This window comes from Leptonychotes weddellii, chromosome 8 (assembly GCF_054177405.1).
Source record: "Leptonychotes weddellii isolate Sample4059 chromosome 8, ASM5417740v2, whole genome shotgun sequence".
In the NCBI taxonomy this organism is placed as follows: Eukaryota; Metazoa; Chordata; class Mammalia; order Carnivora; family Phocidae; genus Leptonychotes; species Leptonychotes weddellii.
In genome coordinates, this window is record NC_138376.1 from 106,679,074 (window position 1) to 106,702,040 (window position 22,967).

Here is a 22,967-nt window from a genome sequence, read left to right on the forward strand (position 1 = left end):
GGATCATATGGTTCTTGTTCTTTCTTTTATTAAGGTATTGTATCACACTGATTGATTTGCAGATGTTGAACCAACCTTGCAGCCCAGGAATAAATCCCACTTGGTCGCGGTGAATAATCCTTTTAATGTACTGTTGGACTGTTGGATCCACTTTTAAAAATAAAGCTAGAATTGGGGTACCTGGGTGGCTCAGATGGTTAAGCGTCTGCCTTTGGCTCAAGTCATGATCTCAGGGTCCTGGGATCCAGTCCCCAGTCGGGCTTCCTGCTCAGTGGGGAGTCTGCTTCTCCCTCTCCCTCTGCCTCTCCCCGTTTGTGCTCTGTCTCTCTCTCTCTGTCTCAAATGAATAAATAAAATCTTTAAAAATAAATAAATAAAATAAAGCTAGAATCTCTATCAATGCCACCCTGGTCCCAGCCCTCATCATCTGTATCTTTGCCAGGATTACTGCAATGGCCTAGGGACTTGTCACTCTACTTCCATCTTCAACTCTCCACGGTCCTGTCTCCAACCAGTGGCCATGTTGCATTAAATAGTAAATCAGATCATGCTACTCTCCACCTCAGTTCCTCCAGGGCCTCCACCTCTCACCCAGGAACAACAAATCCAAAGTCCTCACCATGCCCAATCCGGTGGTTCTGGCTATTTCCCCCACAGGATAACCATACTACTATCTCCAGGCCTTTGCACTTACTAGCTCTTCCTCCCAGAAAGCTCTTCCCAAAGACAGTCACATGCAGTGTTCCTACTCTTCATTCTGAGGTCTGCTCTAATGACACGCTCAGAGAGCCCTTCTTGAACACTCAATCTAAAAATAGCAGCCCTGTCACTCTAAAACCCTCCTTACTACTGTTTCATTTTTCTTTATAATATGTATCACGACTTTGTGTTATATTTATCTGTTCACTCTTGTTTTCCCTCTGATAAAAGGGACTTTGTCTTTTTCACTTGATGGGTCTGCAGAACCCATGATGATGCTTGGTTTGTTGGAGATCCTGCATAAATATCTGTTGAGTCAATGAATGAATGAGCAGACTTTCAAAAAGATCTGAGAGAGTAATCTTACTCCACTCCCCACTTTCTAGATATGGAAATGAGTGCCTGGAAGGCCCAAGTGATACATCCAAAGAAACCCAACAAGTGGCAGAGCTAAGATGTGAAATGCTTCTCCTAACTCCCGGGATGCCACCCGCTCTGAATTTCATCACTTAGATTCTCCTTTTCTCACCACTGACACAGCCATTCTTTTGGTCTAGTCCTTGGTATGTCTTGCCCATTGCAACAGCCTTGTGACTCTCCTTCTTACATATCTTACCCTCTCCCCAGCCCTGCCCCACTTCCTGAATGCCCAAGTGAGAAGAATTTCACTTTCACATGTTACTATATGATAAACACTTATTGTAGCAGGTAATATGTAAAACCCTTTTTATTCTGGCTAGTTCTCCCTACCAGAGAGCTGTAATTTCCTTGAGGCACATACAGATACCTTATTATCCATCGCATTTTGCAATATCTGGGTATATGGCATAAATTCTTAAGAAACATTTATTGCACCAGCTACTCTACTTCATGGAATGTTCTCCAAGATTTGCTGCCTGGCTCATTCTTTTAATCCCAATCACCTCTTTGCTCAGGAAGGCCTGCCCTTTTAATTTAAAATGGAAACCTCCCCTCTCTCTCATTCTGCTTTATTTTCCTCCAGAGTGCATATCACTTTCTAATATAGCATCACTGCTTATTTACTCATGTCTCACTGTCAGATCAACCACTATCAAGGGCAAGGATTTCTTCTGTTTGCTTCATTGTTACGTCTTCAGCACCCAGAATAGTTCCTGGCACACAGGACCTGCATAATAAATACTTAACTTGAAAATGAATTTACAAGTCTGTGCTTAAAGTAGTTCTGTTTAGGAACACATTGAGGAGGGATAATGGAATACGTCCAAATGACTACCAGTGATGGCCGCACTGTATGGAGACATCAGTGCATCATCATGATATGGTGAGCAGTGAGGGGATGGTCACAGAGATTTTTAATAAAGACTCCTGATTCAGGGTATGTACTTAGTAATTGTTCTGGAAATAACTGTTTAAGAATGAGCCAGCTACGTAGCCCGTCATGCACTAAGCACTGTGTGGGGTGCACACAAATGAATCCTCCTTGACTGGAAGATACTTTAGCACTAGGTGGGGTGAAGGACCCATAAGAAGTGGTAGAAAAAGCACAATGACCTATAAAAGTTAATTTCCACACCAATTTCAGGGCTTTTGTCACTGAAAGCAGTACTAGGTCTTGTTGACTTACATGTAGTTAATTAAAAAAAAAAAAAAAGCATATGGTCTGGTGGAGAACACTGTAATTAATCCAATAGCTATGAATAAACAAAGAGATGGAGAATGTGCTCCAATATCATCAAATGGGATGTGCAACAGTGAGAGGCAAGTCATTTTTTTTGATGCTCCATGGAACCAAGAAATTACAGAAGTGAATGCAACACTGAATGATGTAGCCTAACTGAGAAAGAGATGGGAGGGCGGGAGGGAAGGAAGGAAGTTAGTTCATTAACATGACAGAAGAGTTTGTTAGTTGATGTTTAATTAAGATATAATCATCCATAGTTAATACATTATATAATTTGATATTTATTTTATTCTGAAAAAATTTCTTACACTGAGAAGACATTCAGGCCTGATAACTGAAAAAATTTTGAACATACTTCAACTTGGTTCTATATATTTAAGAAAAAAAAGTTCCCTTTAAATATCACTAACAGGGGCGCCTGGGTTGCTCAGTTGGTTAAGCGACTGCCTTCGGCTCAGGTCATGATCCTGGAGTCCCGGGATCGAGTCCCGCATCGGGCTCCCTGCTCAGCTGGGGGTCTGCTTCTCCCTCTGACCCTCCTCCCTCTCATGCTCTCTGTCTCTCATTCTCTCTCTCGCAAATGAATAAAAATCTTAAAAAAAAAAAAAAATTAAAAAAATAAATAAATAAATATCACTAACAGTATATTCTAAGGATTTCAAAAACAGTTTCACCCAAGGACATATGGCAGTAAAGGAAGGTAAGATTTGAAAGCAGCTCTGTGCTTTTATGAGGGTCCAAATATAGGAAGGCCATGAGTCCAGACATGGCGATTGAGCCTGTAACCCAGAGGGGGTTTTCAGGGAGCCCCTGAAACAGTTCATGCTCCCAGCACACACACAAGCAAAGGCCTCCACTACTCCTCTACTTGCACTACTCCTAAGCCTCCATTTTACAGAACCATTTGGCCCCAAGAAGAGATCTAAGGTTCCACAACCAACTCTGGTTTCTGCTCTAGTGAATCCCAGTGCTACCAAGTGACACTACAGTACTTCGTGTGTTTAATAGGATATGTCATATGTCATGTCCCATCATATAAAGGATGACATTTACGTATATATTCTTTTCCATATCATTATTATCTGCTGACTCATTTTCAATGTGACAGGAGCCTTGTCTTCTCGGGGCTGAGGATTTTTTATTTTCTCCACACACTTGGGAGAGGGCTACTTGGAGGGGCCCAGTGCAATGAGCAGAGGGATAGAAACTAGTCCACAGAGAAAAGACTTCCCTCAGATGGGAGCATCATGGTAAGTAAACAGCTATCTGAGAATTTAGAAACTACAATTCCACTTTCCAGAAGGCCTTTGGATGTTGTCTCAGTAATGTCAATTTGCCACCAGGGGACTCTATACTCTTGGATACTCAAAACTTACACAATCACGTTGCAGGCAAACCACCTCTGTCTAATAACTGGGTCCCATTACAAACTCAATTTTCCTCCTCTTAGCATCATTAAAAGTTGAAGTGTATCTGGATAAAGAAAGACAAATCTCACGGGTGGGGAATCTGGGGAGATGCCAGTCAAAAAGGGTACAAGCCTTCAGTTAGAAGTTGAATAAGGTCTGGGAATCTAATGCACAGCATGGTGACTACAATTAACACTATTGTGTTGTGTACTTAAAATCTGCTAAGAGAGTAAAATTTAAGCATTTTTACCACATGCAAAGGAAAGGTAACTAAGTGAGGTGATAGATGTGTTAATCATATATGTATGTCAGGGGTGCCTGGGTGGCTCAGTCGGTTAAGCACCTGCCTTTGGCTCAGGTCATGATCCCAGGGTCCTGGGCTCCCTGCTCAGTGAGGACTCTGCTTCTCCCTCTCCCTCTGCCCCTCCCTCTGCCACTTGTGCTCTCTTGTTCACGCTCTCTCTCTCAAATAAATAAATAAAATCTTTAAAAAAATCATATACATATGTCATATCATCACACTTTAAATATATACAATTTTATTTGTCAATTATAATTTCAGTAAGGCTGAAAAAATTTTAAAATAAGAACAGAACAAAATCCTCACTACATAAATCATCTTCTAATTTCTATTTTCCTTACTCACGTCAATGAGAAAAAAATAAAGGTTTTAAAATTAAAAACCAGATCAATTTTGAAGTAGCTGCTTTTCCTATTACTGTAAGAGAACTTATTTGTGTATTTTGAGTCCCAAGGACTCACTAATGTGTGAAAGTATTTTTAAAGAAACAGGAAAAAACATTCTCAACAAACAAAAAAAGCACCTGGGGTCCCATCTTCATCAGAATACTAAAACATTATGGTAGTAATCTCCCACTTTTGATTAACTGTTAACACTTCCACCCTTTTCTCTGATGTTATTTATTTGAGGATGGACAACAAATTTTGAATAATGTTCTCTAAACAATAGCACATTTATATATTGACCTAATTCTGCTGACATTTCTTAGATTAATTAAAAATGGTTTCTAACCCAAAACATGTCCATCAAACTTTAAGTCAATAGTACTAAATAAAATGAAAAAAAAAAAAAAACCATGTAAGTCAAAATCTCCCTACCTTTTTATTCTTTCATGGGCATCTATTCCTGAGAAAACATATTTCTCTTAAGTACTTTGCATCCTAAAAGATGGCATGAGAAAAAGAACTGCACATATGAAACAGCATCTCTACAGTGAATTGACCTGTGCTGTAATATTAAAGTGCTGCCTCTGTTCAATTTTTCTGAAAAACACTGACCACTTGGTGAAACAGTGGCATTTGCCTATTTTACTTAGAGCTCTTTTTTTTTTTTTTTTGGAATTTGACTGGGTTCTTGGTCATACGAAAAAACCAAAACAACAAAAGTAAGACTTTCATTTTTTCTATCCAAAAGAGAATATTCAAAATGCACTAATATACTGATTGTGACCCTCTAATGAATTCCTTGAATCCTGATCTTACCTTTTTAAACATATTTTAGACTAATTCTAGACTTGCAGAAAAGTTGCAATGGTAACACTGAGAATTCCTTGTGAACCCTTTACCTAGCTTCTCATAATGTTGACGAGTTATGTAATCATGGCACCTTTGTCAAAATGAAGAAATTAATTTGGGATAACATTATTAACTTAAACCAGATTTTATTCTGATTTCACCAGTTTTTCAACTTACGTCCTTTTTCTGTTCTGGGACCCAATTCAGGATCCCATGTTGAGTTGGGAAGCCTTACCTTTTGATCAGTTTCTTCATCTTCATCTTGATAATCATCGCAGAGTGGGCTGGCATTGGCTGCAAAGGTGGGCCCCTGGGAGTAGTACTGAGAACTTCGGTAGCCATCCCGCCTCAGTTTGTCACATTCTACAGAGGATACAGGCCAGGGAGGGGAGAAAGGGCATTAAAAACCAGGATTTGTTTACTTCTCTTTCTTTACCTTTTCTAGTAATATTTGCCTAGATATAAGATTTCAAAGAAATACTATTAATAATGAAAATGATGATAAAAACAACTAAGAGGGGCGCCTGGGTGGCTTAGTCAGTTTAAGCATCCAACTCTTGATTTTGGCTCAGGTCATGATCTTAGGGTGGTGAGACAGAGCCCCGCATCGGGCTCCACGCTCAGCATGAAGTTGGCTTGAGATTCTTTCTCTTCCTCTCCCTCTGCTCCTCCCTCACTTGCGCGCTCTCTAACATACATATATACATACATACATACATACATAAACAGAATCTTAAAAAAGAAAAAAAACAAAGAATTACTAAAACACTGATTACACATTATATACCCTGTTCATCTATTTTAACGGGATTTCCTTTAGACTTCACAACAGCCCTCTGAGTCAGGTTTAAGGTAATTAAATTATTTGCTCAGTAATGTTATGCTGATAAGTAATGGACTCAGAATTTAAACCCAGGGTCTTAATTAGTATAATTTTTGATATACAGCAAATATATAACTCCTCATCAAAAAATACAAGCAATTCTCATGCTATGCTTCTTTCCTAGACTCATCAGCTGGAAGTGACATAAGAAATCATGGATAACAATGCCCTCATTTTATTTTTAGTTCTCAACTTAACTTTGATGCCAAACAGGCTATAATCATTGAGTGGAATTTAGTGAGGCCAGGTGGCAGTCTGAGACGTCTGCCAGTCTACATAGAAATACCTGGCACCAGAGGGTGGAAGGAAACTAGGAGGAGGGTGCTTGCTTCACAGAGGGGCTGGGGCCACTGGCTGCTTAGAGACTAGTGACTCTCTTCAAGGAGGAACCACCGTGCTAATTACTCGGATCAGTGGGGGCAAGTGCAGCAAGAAAAGTACTGATGGCTTTTTAAAGCCCCAGGAGATTTCCTATTACCCAGACAGCACCTTAGAGAAGCATTTGCCTTGCAAAAGCGTTCACTCACCACAGGGTACCTTTAAATGTCCAGCTTGCTAAAGGAGTATGAAATGTGTTTGGTTTTGGAAGAGTTTACTCTTTGCCCAGCTTGAAAAAACCATGCACCTAATGGCACAGAACTAAAGTAGGGCATCTTCAGAGTGCCTTTGTAACACTAGGATCTATGAATCTCCCTCAGAGAGGAGATGAACAGTCACTTAAGTGAAAGGATAAAAATTCTCCAACTGGGGGAAAAAAGTCCTTACTCTCCTTTGCTACCTCACAGTGGGAGTGAGTAGAGAGTTTCCGATCCAGAACCGCAAATCAGATTTTTAAAAACCACAGGAAATAGTCATGAGAAGCTTTCAGAATGCCAAACTAACTTTAAAAAATGCATTGCATAATCACAAGACAGCTAATTACTATTACTTCAGTTACTTAGGGGCTAACTAGTTCGTGGGCTCGTCTGTCAACCACTCTTAATATTGCGTAAAATGGAAAGATTTTTTTTTTTTAATTCTGAAATTTCCAGAACACAGCTTATTTTTTAATGAGGATTTACTCATAATAATATAACCCTTTCCAGTGAGAAATATCTTCCCATTTCTCCAATATTTATGATTTCTCTAAAAAATTTAAATAAAACAGAATTATACTGTCCTACAGAGAGAACATTACATAAAGCATGATTAGTAGTTTTCAGTGTTATGTGAAAAGTTTGGGGTTTCTGTAAATATTTGATTTTATCTTAATTACCTTAAAGTTAGGTTGAAAAAAATACTCACTTTACATTTCATTAAATGTAATTTGGTGTTGCAAATTAACTTTTCTGTTGTCCTATGAACTATAGTCTCCTAAGGACTCAGGGTGAATCCTGTATAACAAACCAATAAAAACTGTTACCACTTTAAAAGGAACATACCTCAACATAATATAGGCCATATGTGAAAAACCCACAGTTAACATCATACTTAATGGTGAAAAACTGACAGTTTTTCCTCTAAGGTCAGGAACAAGACAAGAATGTCCACTTTTATTCAACATAGTACTGGAAGTCCTTGCCACAGCAATCAGACAAGAAAAAGAAATAAAAAGCATCCAAAATGGTAAAGAAGAAGTAAAACTTTCCCTGTTTGCAGAAAACATGGTACTATATATAGAAAGCCCTAAATTCTACACCAAAAAACTACTAGAACTGATAAATGAATTAAGTCACAGGATACAAAATTAATAGTCAGAAATCTGTTACAACATTCTATACACTAATGAGGAAGTAGCAGAAAAAGAAATTAAGAAAACAATCCCATTTACAGTGCACCAAAAAAGAATAAAATACCTAGGAATAAACTTAATCAAGTTCATGAAAGACCTGTACTCTGAAAACAATAAAACACTGATGAGAAAGTGAAGAGGACACAAACAAATGGACAGATATTCCATGCTCATGAATTGGGAGAACCAATATTGTTAAAAAAAAAAAAAAAAGTCTATACTACCCAAAGCAACCTACAGATTTAATTCATCCCCTTTCAAAATACCAATAGCATTTTTCACAGAACAAATAATCCTAAAATTTGCATGGAACTACAAAAGACCCCAAAGAGCCAAAGCAATCTTGAAAAAGAAGAACAAAACTGGAAGTATCACAATCCCAGATTTCAAGATATACGACAAAGCTATAGCAATCAAAACAGTATGGTACTGGCACAAAAGTAGACATATAGATCAACGGAACAGGATAGACAGTACAGAAACAAACCCATACTTTCATGGTCAGTTAATCCTTGACAAAGGAGGCAAGAATATACAATGGGAAAAAGAGTCTCTTTAACAAATGGTGCTGGGAAAACTGGACAGCTACGTGCAAAAGAATGAAACGGGACCACTTTCTTACACCACACGCAAAAATAAACTCAAAATGGATTAAAGACCTAACTGTGAGACCTGAAATCATAAAATTCCTAGAAGAAAACTTCGGCAGCAATTTCTTTGACATTGGCCATAAAAACATTTTTCTAGATATGTCTCCTCTGGCAAGGGAAAAAATGCAAAATTAAACTTTTGGGAGTACATCAAAATAAAAAGCTTTTGCACAGTGAAGGAAACCGTCAACAAAACAAAAAGGCAACCTACTGAATGGGAGATGTTTGTAAATGATATGACTGGTAAGTGGTTAATATCCAAAATATATAAAGAACTTATATAATTCAACAGAAACCCCCAAATATTATCCAATTAAAAATGGGCAGAGGACACATACAGACATTTTTCCAAAGAAGACATAGATGGACAGACACACAGAAAGATGCTCAACATCACTCATCATCAAGGAAATGCAAATCAAAATTACAATGAGATATTACTTCACACCTGTCAGAATGGCTAAAATCAAAACTCAAGAAACAATGAGTGTTGGCAAGGACATGCAGAAAAAGGAACCTGCATGCACTGTTGGTGGGAATGCAAACTGCAAAATGCAAACTGGTGCAGCCACTGTAGAAAACAGCCCCTATATGTGGAATTTAAGAAACAAAACAAATGGGGGTGCCTGGGTGGCTTAGTCATTAAGTGTCTACCTTTGGCTCGGGTCATGATCCCGGGGTCCTGGGATCGAGCCCTACATCAGGCTCCCTGCCTGGCAGGAGGTCTGCTTCTCCCTCTCCCACTCACCCTGCCGTGTTCCCTCTCTCGCTGTCTCTCTCCCTGTCAAATAAATAAATAAAATCTTTAAAAAAAAAAAAGAAAAAAATAATTGAACAAAGAATCAAAGAGAAAAACAAAAAAACAGACTTAAATATAGAGAACAAACTGGGAGTTGCCAGAGGGGAGATGGGTTGGGATGGGTAAAACAGATGAAGGAATTAAGAGTACATCTATTGTGATGAGCACTGAAGTAATGTACAGAGTTGCTGAATCATTATATTGTACACTTAAAACTAATGTAACACTGTATTTTAATTATACTTGAAATAAAAAATAAAAAATGAAATGCAGTCAGCCACACATTCACACAAAAACAAAAACTGTTACCACTTGTAGCTACTTATAATTCAATTGTTTTCAAATACTTGACAAACAAAACAAAATACAAAATGAAGGCCCCTTTTATTTACTTTTTAATTTTTTTCAAATATTTTATTTTTAAGTAATCTCTATACCTAATGTAAGGATCGAACTCAACAAGCCCTAGATCAAGAGTTACACACACACTCTACCCACTGAGCCAGCCAGGCCCCTCAAGCCAAGGCCGTTTTAAACTAAGTCAAATTAGTCTTTATCCCTAACTAATTGACCCTATAAGAAGTGTAAGTTTAAAATGACAACATTTTAAAATATTGAAAATCTTTTTACATACTGGGAGCAGTTACCATGTGAGGTTGTGTTTTGAAATGATTCCTTGCTAGAAAATAAGGAGGGGCTGCTGGGCTGGATCATCTCTAAAGGTGATATTAGTTCTGATGTTTTTGGCAATATTAAAAATAGCTAAAATGACTTGATACATGTTAAGTCTTAAAAGACCAAAATGTTGCAAATTATCCATAAAACTATGAAAAATCTGGCAACTGTCAGTACTTCTACCATCACCTTTTGAGTCTAGTTTAAAAGACAATGCCTCTTTTTTCCACAATGAAGCTTGATCACAGGAATGTTTAAAATAGTACTATGTCCATGAAATAAGATGCTGGGTCTAAGATGAAAAGTAGGCAGCATACATTTATGGTGGATGACCATTTTCTGAAATCTAGTACAGTCATCAAATTCCATTGTCTCTTATCTTATTCCAACTCTAGGGAAAATCTAGGAAAATCTCTTGTCAAGTTCCAACAGCTCTCAGTTTCTAAAACCATGGCTTTGTTCATTAAACGGGGTTTGTCTGAAGAGTGAGATATAAGTAGGTGCAAGCCATCACGAATAAACAAAGACTTTTCCAACACTACACTGAGAGTAACTGCAAGGCAAAGCATAATTTAAAGCCAGTTATGGCAGCAGCTACAGGCTAGAAACGAGATACTCCGTGTAACAGAAGATTATACTCCTCTTGCAACAGAAATTTGGAGTAAAACCGAGCTATTGTTCTCACAGTCCTGCTTGGATAAAGGTATCACTGTTCGTTGTGTCCTCTGGTTTCCCAACCACAAATTTCCTCCTCTTCCCTGTCATGTCAAACTATTTTCTTTAGCACAAGAACAGTGGGCAAACATTCCTTGGTAGACCAAAGTTTTAAATATAGAAGAAAAAAAAACAATGTCATACCGCTGGATGGTGATCTAACCATCTTCTGAATTTAAACTTGCCTTGGCCTCCAAACCTTCATGCATTTGGCTATTCGTTAGGCTTTTCATGTTAATATGTTAGACATGTTAAGAGAGTCTACTCCAGGATGCTTTAAAGAGTTATTTTCAAAATAATTTTCTCTGCTGGAAATCCTTGATAAATTTCCACTTTCCATGTTTTGCTTTTAAATTTACTGAATCAATCAAAATGAGCTAGAATACGTGGCAGTTACAAACAGTTCCAAAACCTCAGTGACTTAAGAAACTAGAGGAATCTTTGCCGCACATTCTCCTGGTACAAGCAGAACTAGCAGGGGCCTGCCAGCCACAGTCCCTTGGGAACCAGAAAGAGGGAAGGACCTGTGCTAACTGCTCACATGGCAGCACGATGGGAATGTGGTGCCTCCCGAACCTTCTGCCTAAAATAACCCCTGGTGTCCTGAGTCCCATTTCTTTGGACAAAACAAGCCATATGACCATATCTAACTTCAGAGGGGACAAGAAAGGACAACCCTACCTCATGAGCAAGGGGGAAAATGCAACTATTCAAAACTGCTCCAATGACTCTTCCAAACGGAGAGCCAACACTGAATTGAAGACTTTCCAGATCCTCAGTACACTTATTTAATGTTTACTTCCAATCCTTCTTGAATGAGGTCGAGAGGCTTTTGATGTGGAATTTGCAAGGGCAATGAAAAGCTACTCTCTGCGTTGTTGGAACAGGGAGTTAACCATTGGGAAGGACTCCACACGGAGGAGCAGTTGAGTGTCTGGAATCAAGATGGACCCAGCCCCACTCTCTACCTGTGAGGTCTAGGGGACAACATTTTAACCTGCTGGAAATTCAGATTCCACCTCTGTTAAGGCTGGGACATTACTCCATATGGGAAGCTGTCATGAGACAAATATTTCAACAAGTATTTCTGAGTGCTCTGTTCTCTGAAGAACTGTGCGACTCTGGGCTTCAGGGACTCATGTCTAAGGTCCTGAGTTACCCTCTGTGGTGGGAAAGGCAGGATGTGGTAACGGCTCTCAGCAGACAAAGCAGTCACTGTTGCATAGGACCTGTGATGAGGGGCTCCGGACGAATACAGCACTGTTCCGACTGGCACTTCACACACACGCGGAGTCATTTCCTCCTCACAATGACCCGGAGAGATGTGGACTGTGCTGTTCCACATTCTGCATACAAAAACTTTGAGAAACAAAAAGAAACTTGCTCCAAGTGACAGAGCCAACATCAGAATCCAGGCACTCTGGCCCCAGAACTGGTGATCTTTCCTGAAGTTAACAACTCACAGCCGACTACAGTGCTGTGGTGAGCAACTACCCCCCTCCACTCCTCTTGGGACCACACTTAATGTATAAAAGAACACTAGCCTTTATCTAGCAAATCAATGCTTTTGGTTTGGGGGTTTAGTGCCCTTAAGATCTTTCCTAGAAAGAAAAGAGGTTAAACTAGCTCTATTACAGTTTTTTTTCCTCTACATTTACATTTTCATTAAAAAGATGAGTATGGGGCACCTGGGTGGCTCAGTCAGTTAAGCGGCTGCCTTCGGCTCAGGTCATGATCCCAGGGTCCTGGGATCGAGTCCCACATCGGGCTCCCTGCTCGGCGGGAAGCCTGCTTCTCCCTCTCCCACTCCCCCCGCTTGTGTTCCCTCTCTTGCTGTGTCTCTCTCTCTGTCAAATAAATAAACAAAATATTTTAAAAAATAATAATAAAAAAAAATTAAAAAATGAGTATGAAATGAAATAAGTCAGTAAATGTTTATCTTAAGGAATACTGATACTTAAGGTCTTTCGAAATTAAGATTAGGGCAAGTCTCTTTTCCTTAAGGGCAAAGCGGGTCTATAGGTGAAAATACTATGTCTCTCACAGAAGTAATGAAAACATCAGCAGACTCAGCATTTTAAGATGGAAAAGAAAATCCTTTGATTCCCTTCTGGAATTTATTTTATAAGTTCTTAAATTATATTAATTATACACATTAACACAGCCTGTGTATTACCATCATCACTTCCCAAATCCTTGCAAGTGATAGCAGCGTAGGTCCTACTGGCCTGTAGCGGCGGCCACCATGTTTATGGGGAGCTCACCTTACTGTGCTCCTTCAGGACAGCTTAATCCAAATGCTGCCCGCCTTTGAGGCTTACCTCAAATCCTATCTTCCACAAAGCCTTCCCTAGTCACTCCAGCCTCCCATGCTAGCCTGAATTTTTCAATACTGTTAAGCCATATTGCATATTCCTCAGAACCTCTGGCGTGCCTCACACAGTATAGAGGTTCAACTGATGTTCTTCAAGAAAGAATAGCAAAGAGAAGGAGTGGGAGGTAAGGTAGCATCTACTGGCAAAGAGGCAGAATCAGAGTTACAAAAAGTCCTCAGTTCCTAAGCCAATTCTTTCTCCTCGGTAGCTCATGTATTATGACTCCAAGGCAAAGCATCCCCATCCCAGATTTAACCATTAATTCACAAATATTTATGAAGCATCTACCACCTGCCAAGTACTCTGAGAGGCACAGAAGCTTCTACAGGGAACAGAACAAAAATTCCTGTCCTCGTGGAGCTTATGTTCTAATGAAAGCACAGACAACAAACAGAAAAAAACAGTAAACTATGTAGTATGTTAGAAGGGCCTAAGTGCTAAGAGAAAAACAAAGCGAAGAAAGGAACAGGGAATGGCATTTGGAGAGGGCCTCACTGAGTGATATCTGAGCAAGGAAAGTAGGTTCCCATCACCCTGAGAAAGAGCTGGAGAAAAGTTTGGGGTGAGAATAGTAGGAGATGCAGCTGGACAGGTAAAGGAGGGACTGACTACTTAGGGCCTTGAGGGTTGGAAGGACTCTGGCTTCCATCATGAAGCTGAGGGACAGCCTGTGGGGACTTGGAGCAGAGAAGTGACATGATCTCACTTGCATTTATCACCTTCTTCCTGCCTGCCCACTTCCCTAAGATGCTAGGACTCAGCTGAAAAACTACCCAGACACATAAATTCCAAATAAACCACAAAAGGAGTTTGACTGTTACCTAAAGGAGGAGAAAGCCAATCATTCAGTGATGCTATAGTACAAGTTACATGGACGTTTTTACCACTGCCTGGTATAACTCCCGCCAGGAGGGGAAGGAATGATAAAGAAAGAATCTGAAACAAGTGCTGCCGTAGTAAAAGCCAGAAGGATCAATTAAGAAGGTAATTTGTCATTCTTCTGGTCCTATGGGTAGTGTTGGGTGTGTGCAGGTAGGAACTGCTGGGAAAGCTGTGAAACATTCAAATTAAAAGCACAATTTTGGCATTTCACAACAGCAGAGCATTCCTGATGCACCGTATTTTACAATCTGAATGTGGTTTCTTTTTAACAGTATTAAATCTTTCATAATCCTCCTACTGTAATTCAAGGTCATTGAAATTGGGAGGACTCCACTTCCAAAATTAATTATAAAAATAATGGTCGTAAGGTGCTGCTTCAGTGAGAATGTCCTACGATGAACCATAGTCTAAAAAAGGTCTTTTTCAGATCACTGATTTTTAAAGTCATTACCACTGACACTAAATAAATGAATTATTTTCTAAACTGAAAGCCCTTGGCCATCATTATTTGATTTGTGTTTCAAGTATTTCTGTAGGAACTGAAGGAGAACAGATCTTATCTGTGTCTTATGGATTATGAAACCCAGGTCTAAAGTTTCTGGAAGGTCCAGGTTTTCAAACTTCTATCCCAGTTACTTATCCACCAGATTATCAACAACAGGGTAAAAGGCCAGTTCTATTATATATCTTTTTCCAGGAACAGAGCACTGAGAACACATAAGACTATAAACATGTATGCTAAGAAAATCAGTTCTAGTCCAACAGCTGTATTGGGTATTACACAGCTAATTTAATTTGAACTTTCAAGTAAGTACACAGGAAAACTTTCCTGCACTTAAATATTACGCTTTGTAAACATTACAGAATTTATTTTCTTAAGATAATTAAAACAAAATGCATTTTAAAACAGAAGGGATTTACCTTCTAGGTCATTAATTTATTGGGTTTGGCAACACTGAGAAAAAATCATTCCCATACTGTGGTTTGGATTCTGCCTTGCCAATCAGGCATATTGGATGTTCCCAAAATACATTTGGATTTTCTTGCGAATTCTTCAAAACAGCTGAACTTCAATTTATTTAAACGGTTTTTAAGAATCAAAAATTGGAATAATTAAGAGATTATAGACGGTCAAACGTTTTTAAGTTCCTTGGTTATTTGTAGCCTACCAAGTGAGCTGAAAAGCTGTGTTAAATCTTAAAGACACCGTGAATTTAATATAGATCTTAGATATTGATATGGATATTTTCCTAGATAATTTGATAGCAATTTTAAGTGACAGATTTCAAATTAACATGCTCTTTGGTTTAATATTAGGCTAATGACTGGTTCTTTCCTCCTCTCCCCTCTTTAGAGTAAAAGTGTTTATGTAGTTATACAGTAATACTTATAATGGCATAAAAGCATATTATTTATATATGAAGTAGTAAACTCAAATTTATCTTCCAACAAATGCATAGTTGGGCCCTAAGATCACTTCTTCGCCAATCATCACTTCAATGATACTTAGAATCCAAAGCACCATAAAACATAAAAGGATAAAGAATAAATATATGGCTTTAATGACTAAGCCCAAGCCCCTCTAAAGTTCGGAAAGCAAATGTCTCCTCTCTTAATGGTGCTTGTACAACAAAATGTTCCAGGTGCTAGAGAATTGGCTTAACTGGGTAAGAAAGAAAGAAGGCCAATCAGAAAATATGCCAACTGTTACCCAAGTGTCAAGGAAAAGGGAGCTCCCCTGAAGGGAATGAGTTTCAATTTGCTTAAGTCACCTTCTGCTAACAGCCAGAGAGAAGAATAGCAGCAGTCCAGAGCTCAAACTCTGAGAGTGAACAGCTGTATGTTCAAATCCTAGCTTGCAATGAGCTAGTGGAGCTGAAGGACTACGTTCCAACTTTCAAGGGGGTTACAGCTTAGCTGACTGATAAACAAGCTCACATGACAATTGACAGAGCCATAGTTTTCCATATTAAGGTGCCTCAGAATCCCTTGGAGGGCTTCTTGAACCCATTGCTCGCCCACTCCCAGAGTGTTTGATTCAGCAGGCCTGGGGTGGGGCCAGAGAACTTGCATTTCTAGTAAATTTCCAAGTGATGCTAATGCTGCTGGTCTGGGAGCCACAGTATGAGAAAAGAGGGAAATAGAATTAGGATGGGTTGACATTTCCCACATATTCCAAGTGAGAAGGCCCGAGGGAAAAAGAGGGTTGATCTCTCTTATTCTGTCACAAATGATCCACACTCACTAACAGAGTAACTTCAGAGGACAACAGGAAACAAAGGATGAAGAAGAATTTAGTTTATGGGTAGGGGTCAATGTAGAGGGGAGAAATGCTCTCTCTGGTACTACTTGTAGTTCCTAAAGAATACTATTTTGTTGCAGAAAAAGCTTTAACTTTGCTACTGCGGAAATGCCTTGCCTGTCAAGCCTCCTTTAAAATGCTCAGGGAGTTCTTGCTTTTAACATCCCACTTAACATTCCACTTGAGCTCCAACTGAGGAGGAAGCTTCCTGATCCAGGCCAGCACCAGCTCTCCCCGGATTACTGTGGTAATCACCACCCAGTCTCCTGCTTCCACCCCGGCCCCCTTGCGGTGAACTTTCAACGCAGAACCCGACTGAGCCACTTAAAAAAAACGATGCATCAGACTAGGTCACTCCTGAGTTCAAACCTCTGCAACGGCTTCCCAGGCCCTGAAAGTGAAAGCCAACGTCCTCCTAATGGCTTCTAAGCCCTGCATGATCTCACTCTGTGCGGGTGGCTAGCAGGTGCTCAGTGAGGTCGTTAAGTGAATGAATGATCAGTACTTGAAAGCGTACTGTGATTACATGATAGGGGTGCCGTCCCTTTCCTCTCCCCTGTGAACTTTATCCTTGAACACGCTTTCCACCTTAATAAACCCAAGGCATATGACCTGCCTCGTCTATACTGGCCACGTCATCAGTGTTTATTAAGCACAGCTGGGAGTACGGGCTGGGGCCAGCATCAATACAGAATTCAATGGGGGAGGGGCCCCAATCATATGTTAAGGAAATAAGAAGATGAGGAAAAAACAGGTAGGAAGGAAATGAGGTATGGAAGATGATGTCCAGTGCTCAGTCAGGGTTATCTAAGGAAATTTAGTCTCAGTAGAATTTCAGGGAAACTGATCAAATCCAGTATTTACAACTAACTGTATTACGGATAACACCCAAAAGATTTCTGGTCAGATAGAACCAGAGAAAGCTCCCAGAAGTTTTGGGTAGGATTAAGGCAGAAGACAAGAGATGGTGATGGAATGGATGCCTTTGAAATGGACAGGTTTCTTTGCCAAGGGAGGGGGAAAATCAATGACAAGCAGATTGCAGAATTCATCTGCTTAAATATTTAACACAATTCCAAATGACTCCTCATTTCAATCTACATAGTGGGTTTGGGGAAATAAAGCGATCAGGATTGGGAAGGTGGAGTACCACATAGAGAAAATGCACTATGAACTGTGTCATCAGCTCAAAGTCAAACAGGAAATGATTTTGTGACTAATGTATAAACATGTATTGGAAATAACTGCCCCGCTCCCAATCCTAGGACCAACGTCTCCCTCCTGACATTAAACACCATAGGCAATTTCCCTTTATGTGGAAGGGTTTTAAAAAGGTCATTTTGACTAATATCGTCCCTCTATGGTTAATTTCTATGAGAGTGGAATTAAAACCTCCAAAAAACTAGGAATTAAATATTAAAACTTAAGCAGTTGGATAAAACTGTTAGCTTTATTTTTCATTGCAAACCATGGAGAGATTTACTCGTAAAGGTGATTTGCTATTGTAGAAAACTAGTTTTTAACACTTCTTCTCTTCACATACCCAAATTAATTCAAGGAGACTCAAAACACTGAATCTGACTGAAATTAAGGTGAACACTTTCTGGTGCCCATGATTAATGGGAGTGTGTGAAGAGTTTTCCAATTCTGGTGGAGTGGCACCAGAGCGCAGCCAAATGGGAGGTGATCTCATTTCACTTCAGAATGAGAAAGCCCTATCACTGGCCATAGTGGAGCATCACCAAGGTTACTCAATATCAAATAGCTGCACAGATTCTAAACCAACACCAGAGACTTCAGTTGTACAGAGGGTGATAACAAACCTTATCCACAGTGCCTTCAATGTAGCATTTTTATGCTGCACTGAGTGAAATATAGAGGCCACTCAAGTTACTCACTTTATCAGGAATTAAAATAGAATTGCTGGAACAGCAGACTAGCCGTGGACACAAAAACAAAACAAAAAGCCTTTTGTTGAAACAATCCCTAGTGCTCTGTTAAGACCTGGATCATTTAAATGACTGTCTTTGCTATTCTATCTTTTGTGTGTTGCTTACCATTAAAAAAAAAGGCAACATGTCTCTTAACCTAGTGAAAAAGCAATGATTGTTCACTTTCCCTTCCTCTTGCATCGGACCTCCCACTCACGGGTGAATTACTCTTTCGGCCTTACCGCACTCGGGACAGTATTATAAAAAATTTCCTGAGCCCTCAAATCCAACAAGAGACGTTAAACAATCTCTTTTGTCTGTCATTTCCATTCTATTAATTCCTCATTTTTGTCTCTGCTCTTCTCTTTCCTCAAGAGAGAACTTGATCCATTGTTTCATCAGGTTGGGCAACTTTCCTTAAGGACAAAAATTCCAAAAGAAGTTTAATGAAATACCAAACATAAACAAAACAAAACAAAACAAAACAAAAACAACTTTTAATAACGTATAACACGAACATTTGTCTTTGAAAAGTCAACCTCATTAAATTCACAAGCACTGAACAAGAGCACCAAATGAAGCCATTCTTCTTACCAAAGCCATAGCAATAGAGTGGGGGCCACATTTCTGTTAAGCCTCTGACACCATCTAATGAACAACTTTACCATTTCTTTTGTTCCATCTCAAAGCTTTTCCCAATTCTCTGTCTAGGAGACACAGGTGGAAACCTGCCCTCCACCTGTGCCCCTGAGTTCACTGCCTATTGCTTCCTGCCTCCTCAGGGAACATCCTCCCCATTCTCTCTTGGTATCTGTGATCTTTCCCCCTCCTCGTGGGCTCCTTTTGTCTAAACCATGTTTTAATTGGCTCTAGTTTTTAAAACAAGTAGTAATATTACCTCTATCTTGACACACCTCAAAATATTTTCCCCTCTTTGTTTTGCTGACATCAATTTATTCTACTTCCTTGTTTCTCAAAATACTACTTGTATTATTTTTCTGCTTATAAAAATAATTCTTCTCTCATGAAATCTGGCTTCTTACATCCAAAGCCTTCCTTGACACTCCTCTTTTGAAGGTCACCAATGGCGGCCTAATGACCAGTTTAGTAGCTTTTCTTCAGACTCTCTTGCCATCTGCAAGCCTCATGACGACTGCCCATCCTGACTTTCTTCTTCCCCAACTATTCTTTTGCCAACTTCTCCTTTCCAGCCCCCTAAAATAAGGCCTTCCAGGCTCAACCCTGTGCTCTCGCCATCCTCCATCTCCTCACTCCTGCATTTTCACCCCTTGTGCTGTGGCTTCGGCCCTCACCTCTCTCCTGAGTTCTAGGTGACCTTTCCAGGACCCCCACAAACACAAGAGTGTTTAGAGTCCACTGAAATACGAAACATAGAAAAAGAGCTTTTCATAACATTACCATTTGTCTCTGAAAAGTCAACATCATTAAGTTAAGCACCAGACTGTGTGCTGGAGTTGCACAAATGACCAGGTCCTGCTCCCGACGGTCTTGCTGTCCAGGGAGATAAATGAGTAAACACAATTACGAAGCACAGACTAAGCAGTTTAATGGAGGCCTGTAAGGTTTTGTGGGAATGTATGGGAAAGTATAGAAGGCGTGCCCGAGCCTGCCCTGGAAAGTCCAGGAAAACCTCGTGGGGTTCTCAGACACCCACAAGATGACTCTTCCAGGGAAAGGGCGTCGGTCTGGTGTAAAAGATTATGATACGGTAGGAAGAAGGACAAGACCAGGACACGCAGCAGTACAGTAAGAGCATGGGTGGAGGGGTAGGAGGCATGAGGCTAGACAAACAGGAGGCAGATCAAGAAGGTTCTTAGACGCTAAGGAGCTGTGTGAGAGGAGCTCTTCGGGAATTTTTAACAAGGGAGAGGCATAATCAGATGTTTAAAGGTAACACCCAGGGGCAGGGGTGCGGCTCAGTAATACCACTCTCATCAACCTTGTTACTCACACATACATCTTATCTCTCTGGCCAGCTTTAAGCGTCCGGGGAAAGCAGCAACGTCATTCCTCTTTGACTCAGCCACAATATCCAGCCCAGTGCTTCACCTGCAGGATGCACTTTTTAGAAAAATTTTATGGCAACACAAACTTAGATTGTAGATAACCCAGTTTGTCAGGACATACGCTTAGCAGTAAGTTCTATCCTGGTGTCAAAAAAACTTCACATGTGTCACCCTTACGCAGCTAAGTACTAAGAGGTCAATCAGAATTTTGAGCTCAGAAGGGAACTTAGACATCATTGTTTTCCAGAGCAGGAAGCCAAGGACAAAAATGGGATACAATTTTCCAACATCCCACAGACTACTGGTGACACTGGAATCAAATTCTGGCCTCGCATCTCATTTTCTTGACTAGTTAATGACAACTGAACAAAATGTCAATGCTGCTATGTTCTAGGAAAGATGAGACAATATCTTCCCTATCCCTGTTGAGTGGCTTTTTCCCCAACTTAATTCTAGATTCTAGACCTATTTTTATTTAAACTAGAAACAAAGTTAAAATTCTATATGAATGAGTCTAAGTAATTAAACATTTCTTACTTATAAAATATTAAAAATAACCTTCCTTTAAACAGTGATACTTCCCCTCCTCCTTCTACCTATCAATTTTACCTAAGGATTCTTCAGGAAGAGCACAAGTAATGACCAGGCAAAGAGCGCTAAATCACTGGTCCCCTTCTTTTTCCCTTATCCCTTCTAAAAATCTGTGCCTAAAGTCCACTGAGGTACTAATGACCTATTATAGTCCTAAAAATATACACCAAATACCATTAGAATGAAATAGTTATAGATACTTGACACACCCGATGTCCCAAGATGTAGCTTCCCTCCTTTATTCTCTTAAACCTACTAGAGTTTCAATGACATCAGGACTGAATGAAGAGATTTCCAGAGCAAAAGTGAAGCCCCACCTTTAGGCATCCACAAGCTAATCTGCATTCCCTAAATGAAAAGGCTAACAAAACCAAACCTGCCCTGGACCTTTAGATTCCAGCGAGCCCTTGTCCCTATGACCTTTCTGAAAGTTGATGGCAGGCATCAAAGCATCAGAGCATCTCCTCTGCCCTCGGGATCTGAGATCCAAACAGACAGGTGTGGGCTGAGCAAGAAATCTGATTTCAAATCCCGACCTGGTCATCTATCAGCTGCAAAGTAGCTATAAACTAATCCCTTCACTTCCGTGGGCTTTGGTTTACTTATCTACAAAATGAAAAGGGAGTTTATTAATCAGAGGATGTGGGAGGAGGTCCCTTCCAGCTCTAGCAATCTAGGCTTTTTCAGAGGTTGATGGTGGGTGGGAGGAAAAAGTCACCTTGCTTATGTGGATGAAATGAACCTGTCAAGTGTCTGTGGCTATCCTTGTCATCTGACGATGTTTCTGGTTCTGTTCCTCTCTCCTTCCTCCCCACAGCATATCTCTGGAGCATAACTGGTAGAAGGGAAAGGATCAGCTAAATCAGGATAGCCATTTGGGAAAGAGGGCTGAGATTTATAAAATCGTATCTGTATTCCATTGCACTTAAATTAAAATGCACCCTTCCCTTCACAAACACTGCTTCCAATTTAAGGGTCAGGTACTTTGAGATACTTTACAAAAGTAAGTTCATTTTATTCCCATGAACACAGATATGATGATCTTTATTTTACAGATGAGAAAACAAGGTCAAATTGTCAAAGAAATAAAACTCAAAATTAAACTCAAATCATAACAGGCAGGATTTGAACCCGTATGTGACCCATGCTCTAAGCAAGAACAATTAAGAGGTGTCTGGAGTTTAGGTCATATTCTACTTTTTGACCAGGATAATGGTTCTATTGATATCTGCTTTATAATTACTTATTAAAATGTACAATGTCTTAGGTATTTGTGTTATATATCATGATTTTTAAAAAGTGACAAAGAAGAAAAAGAATTCAATGTTTAGCACAGGTGGGCAAAGCAGGTGTTCATCTTGAGTATGTCCAAGGCGGTTTGCAGATGGATCATTCCAGGAGAGAGAGCTCTCGGTCAACATCCACAAGGTCGTACCTACAAAGGCATCTCCCAAACAGTCCTGTGAAAAGTGCCACAGGACCCCCAAGAGGTGCATCTACAGCCAAAACCATAGGACCCATGTGCCCAAGGCAGACAGATAAGATAGCCAAGTCACCTCATCAAATCCAGAGAGAATCCGGCAACCATTCCCAGAACAGACTTATCTGTCTAAGCCGAAGGTGAACTAGGAGACTTCCTGACATAAAAGGTAGATGCAGTGACCCTTAGATAAAGTCAGTATGTCAGGAACGGTCAGAGGAACCTGTCTGAAACTACTTGGAAAACTTGTCCATAATTTTAAGAAAGGTGTACCATTCTCCAGCATCAAACAGGTTGGTGAACATACATGCACACACACACACAAAAACTGCTGTTTTTAACCGGTTGGTACAAACAGTCATTTCTTCACATTGTAAATCCTCAATTCCTATAATAAATATAATGCACTGACTGTGAATTAACACAGGCCAGATTCACCATTCCTGCCTGTGTTCACACTTCTAATTCTAGATCCACAGAGCGGGCTGACCTGCTAAAATGTATTTCTTCAGGAAGGATAGCTGTGACTAGAGAACACTTTCGATACAACAACAGATGCTCTGTGAACTAATTCTGGCAG

The 22,967-nt window shown here is 39.9% G+C and overlaps 1 protein-coding gene across 1 annotated transcript in view; it reads right to left on the minus strand.

Annotated features, from left to right (window-relative positions):
* NHSL1 (NHS like 1) overlaps positions 1 to 22,967 on the minus strand; it is a 231,222-nt gene that overhangs the window by 34,530 nt on the left and 173,725 nt on the right. Inside the window, exon 3 of the mRNA XM_081829376.1 lies at positions 5,543 to 5,670. Within this exon, the coding sequence (XP_081685502.1) occupies positions 5,543 to 5,670 (128 nt within the window). The remainder of the gene's footprint in view (positions 1 to 5,542; positions 5,671 to 22,967) is intronic.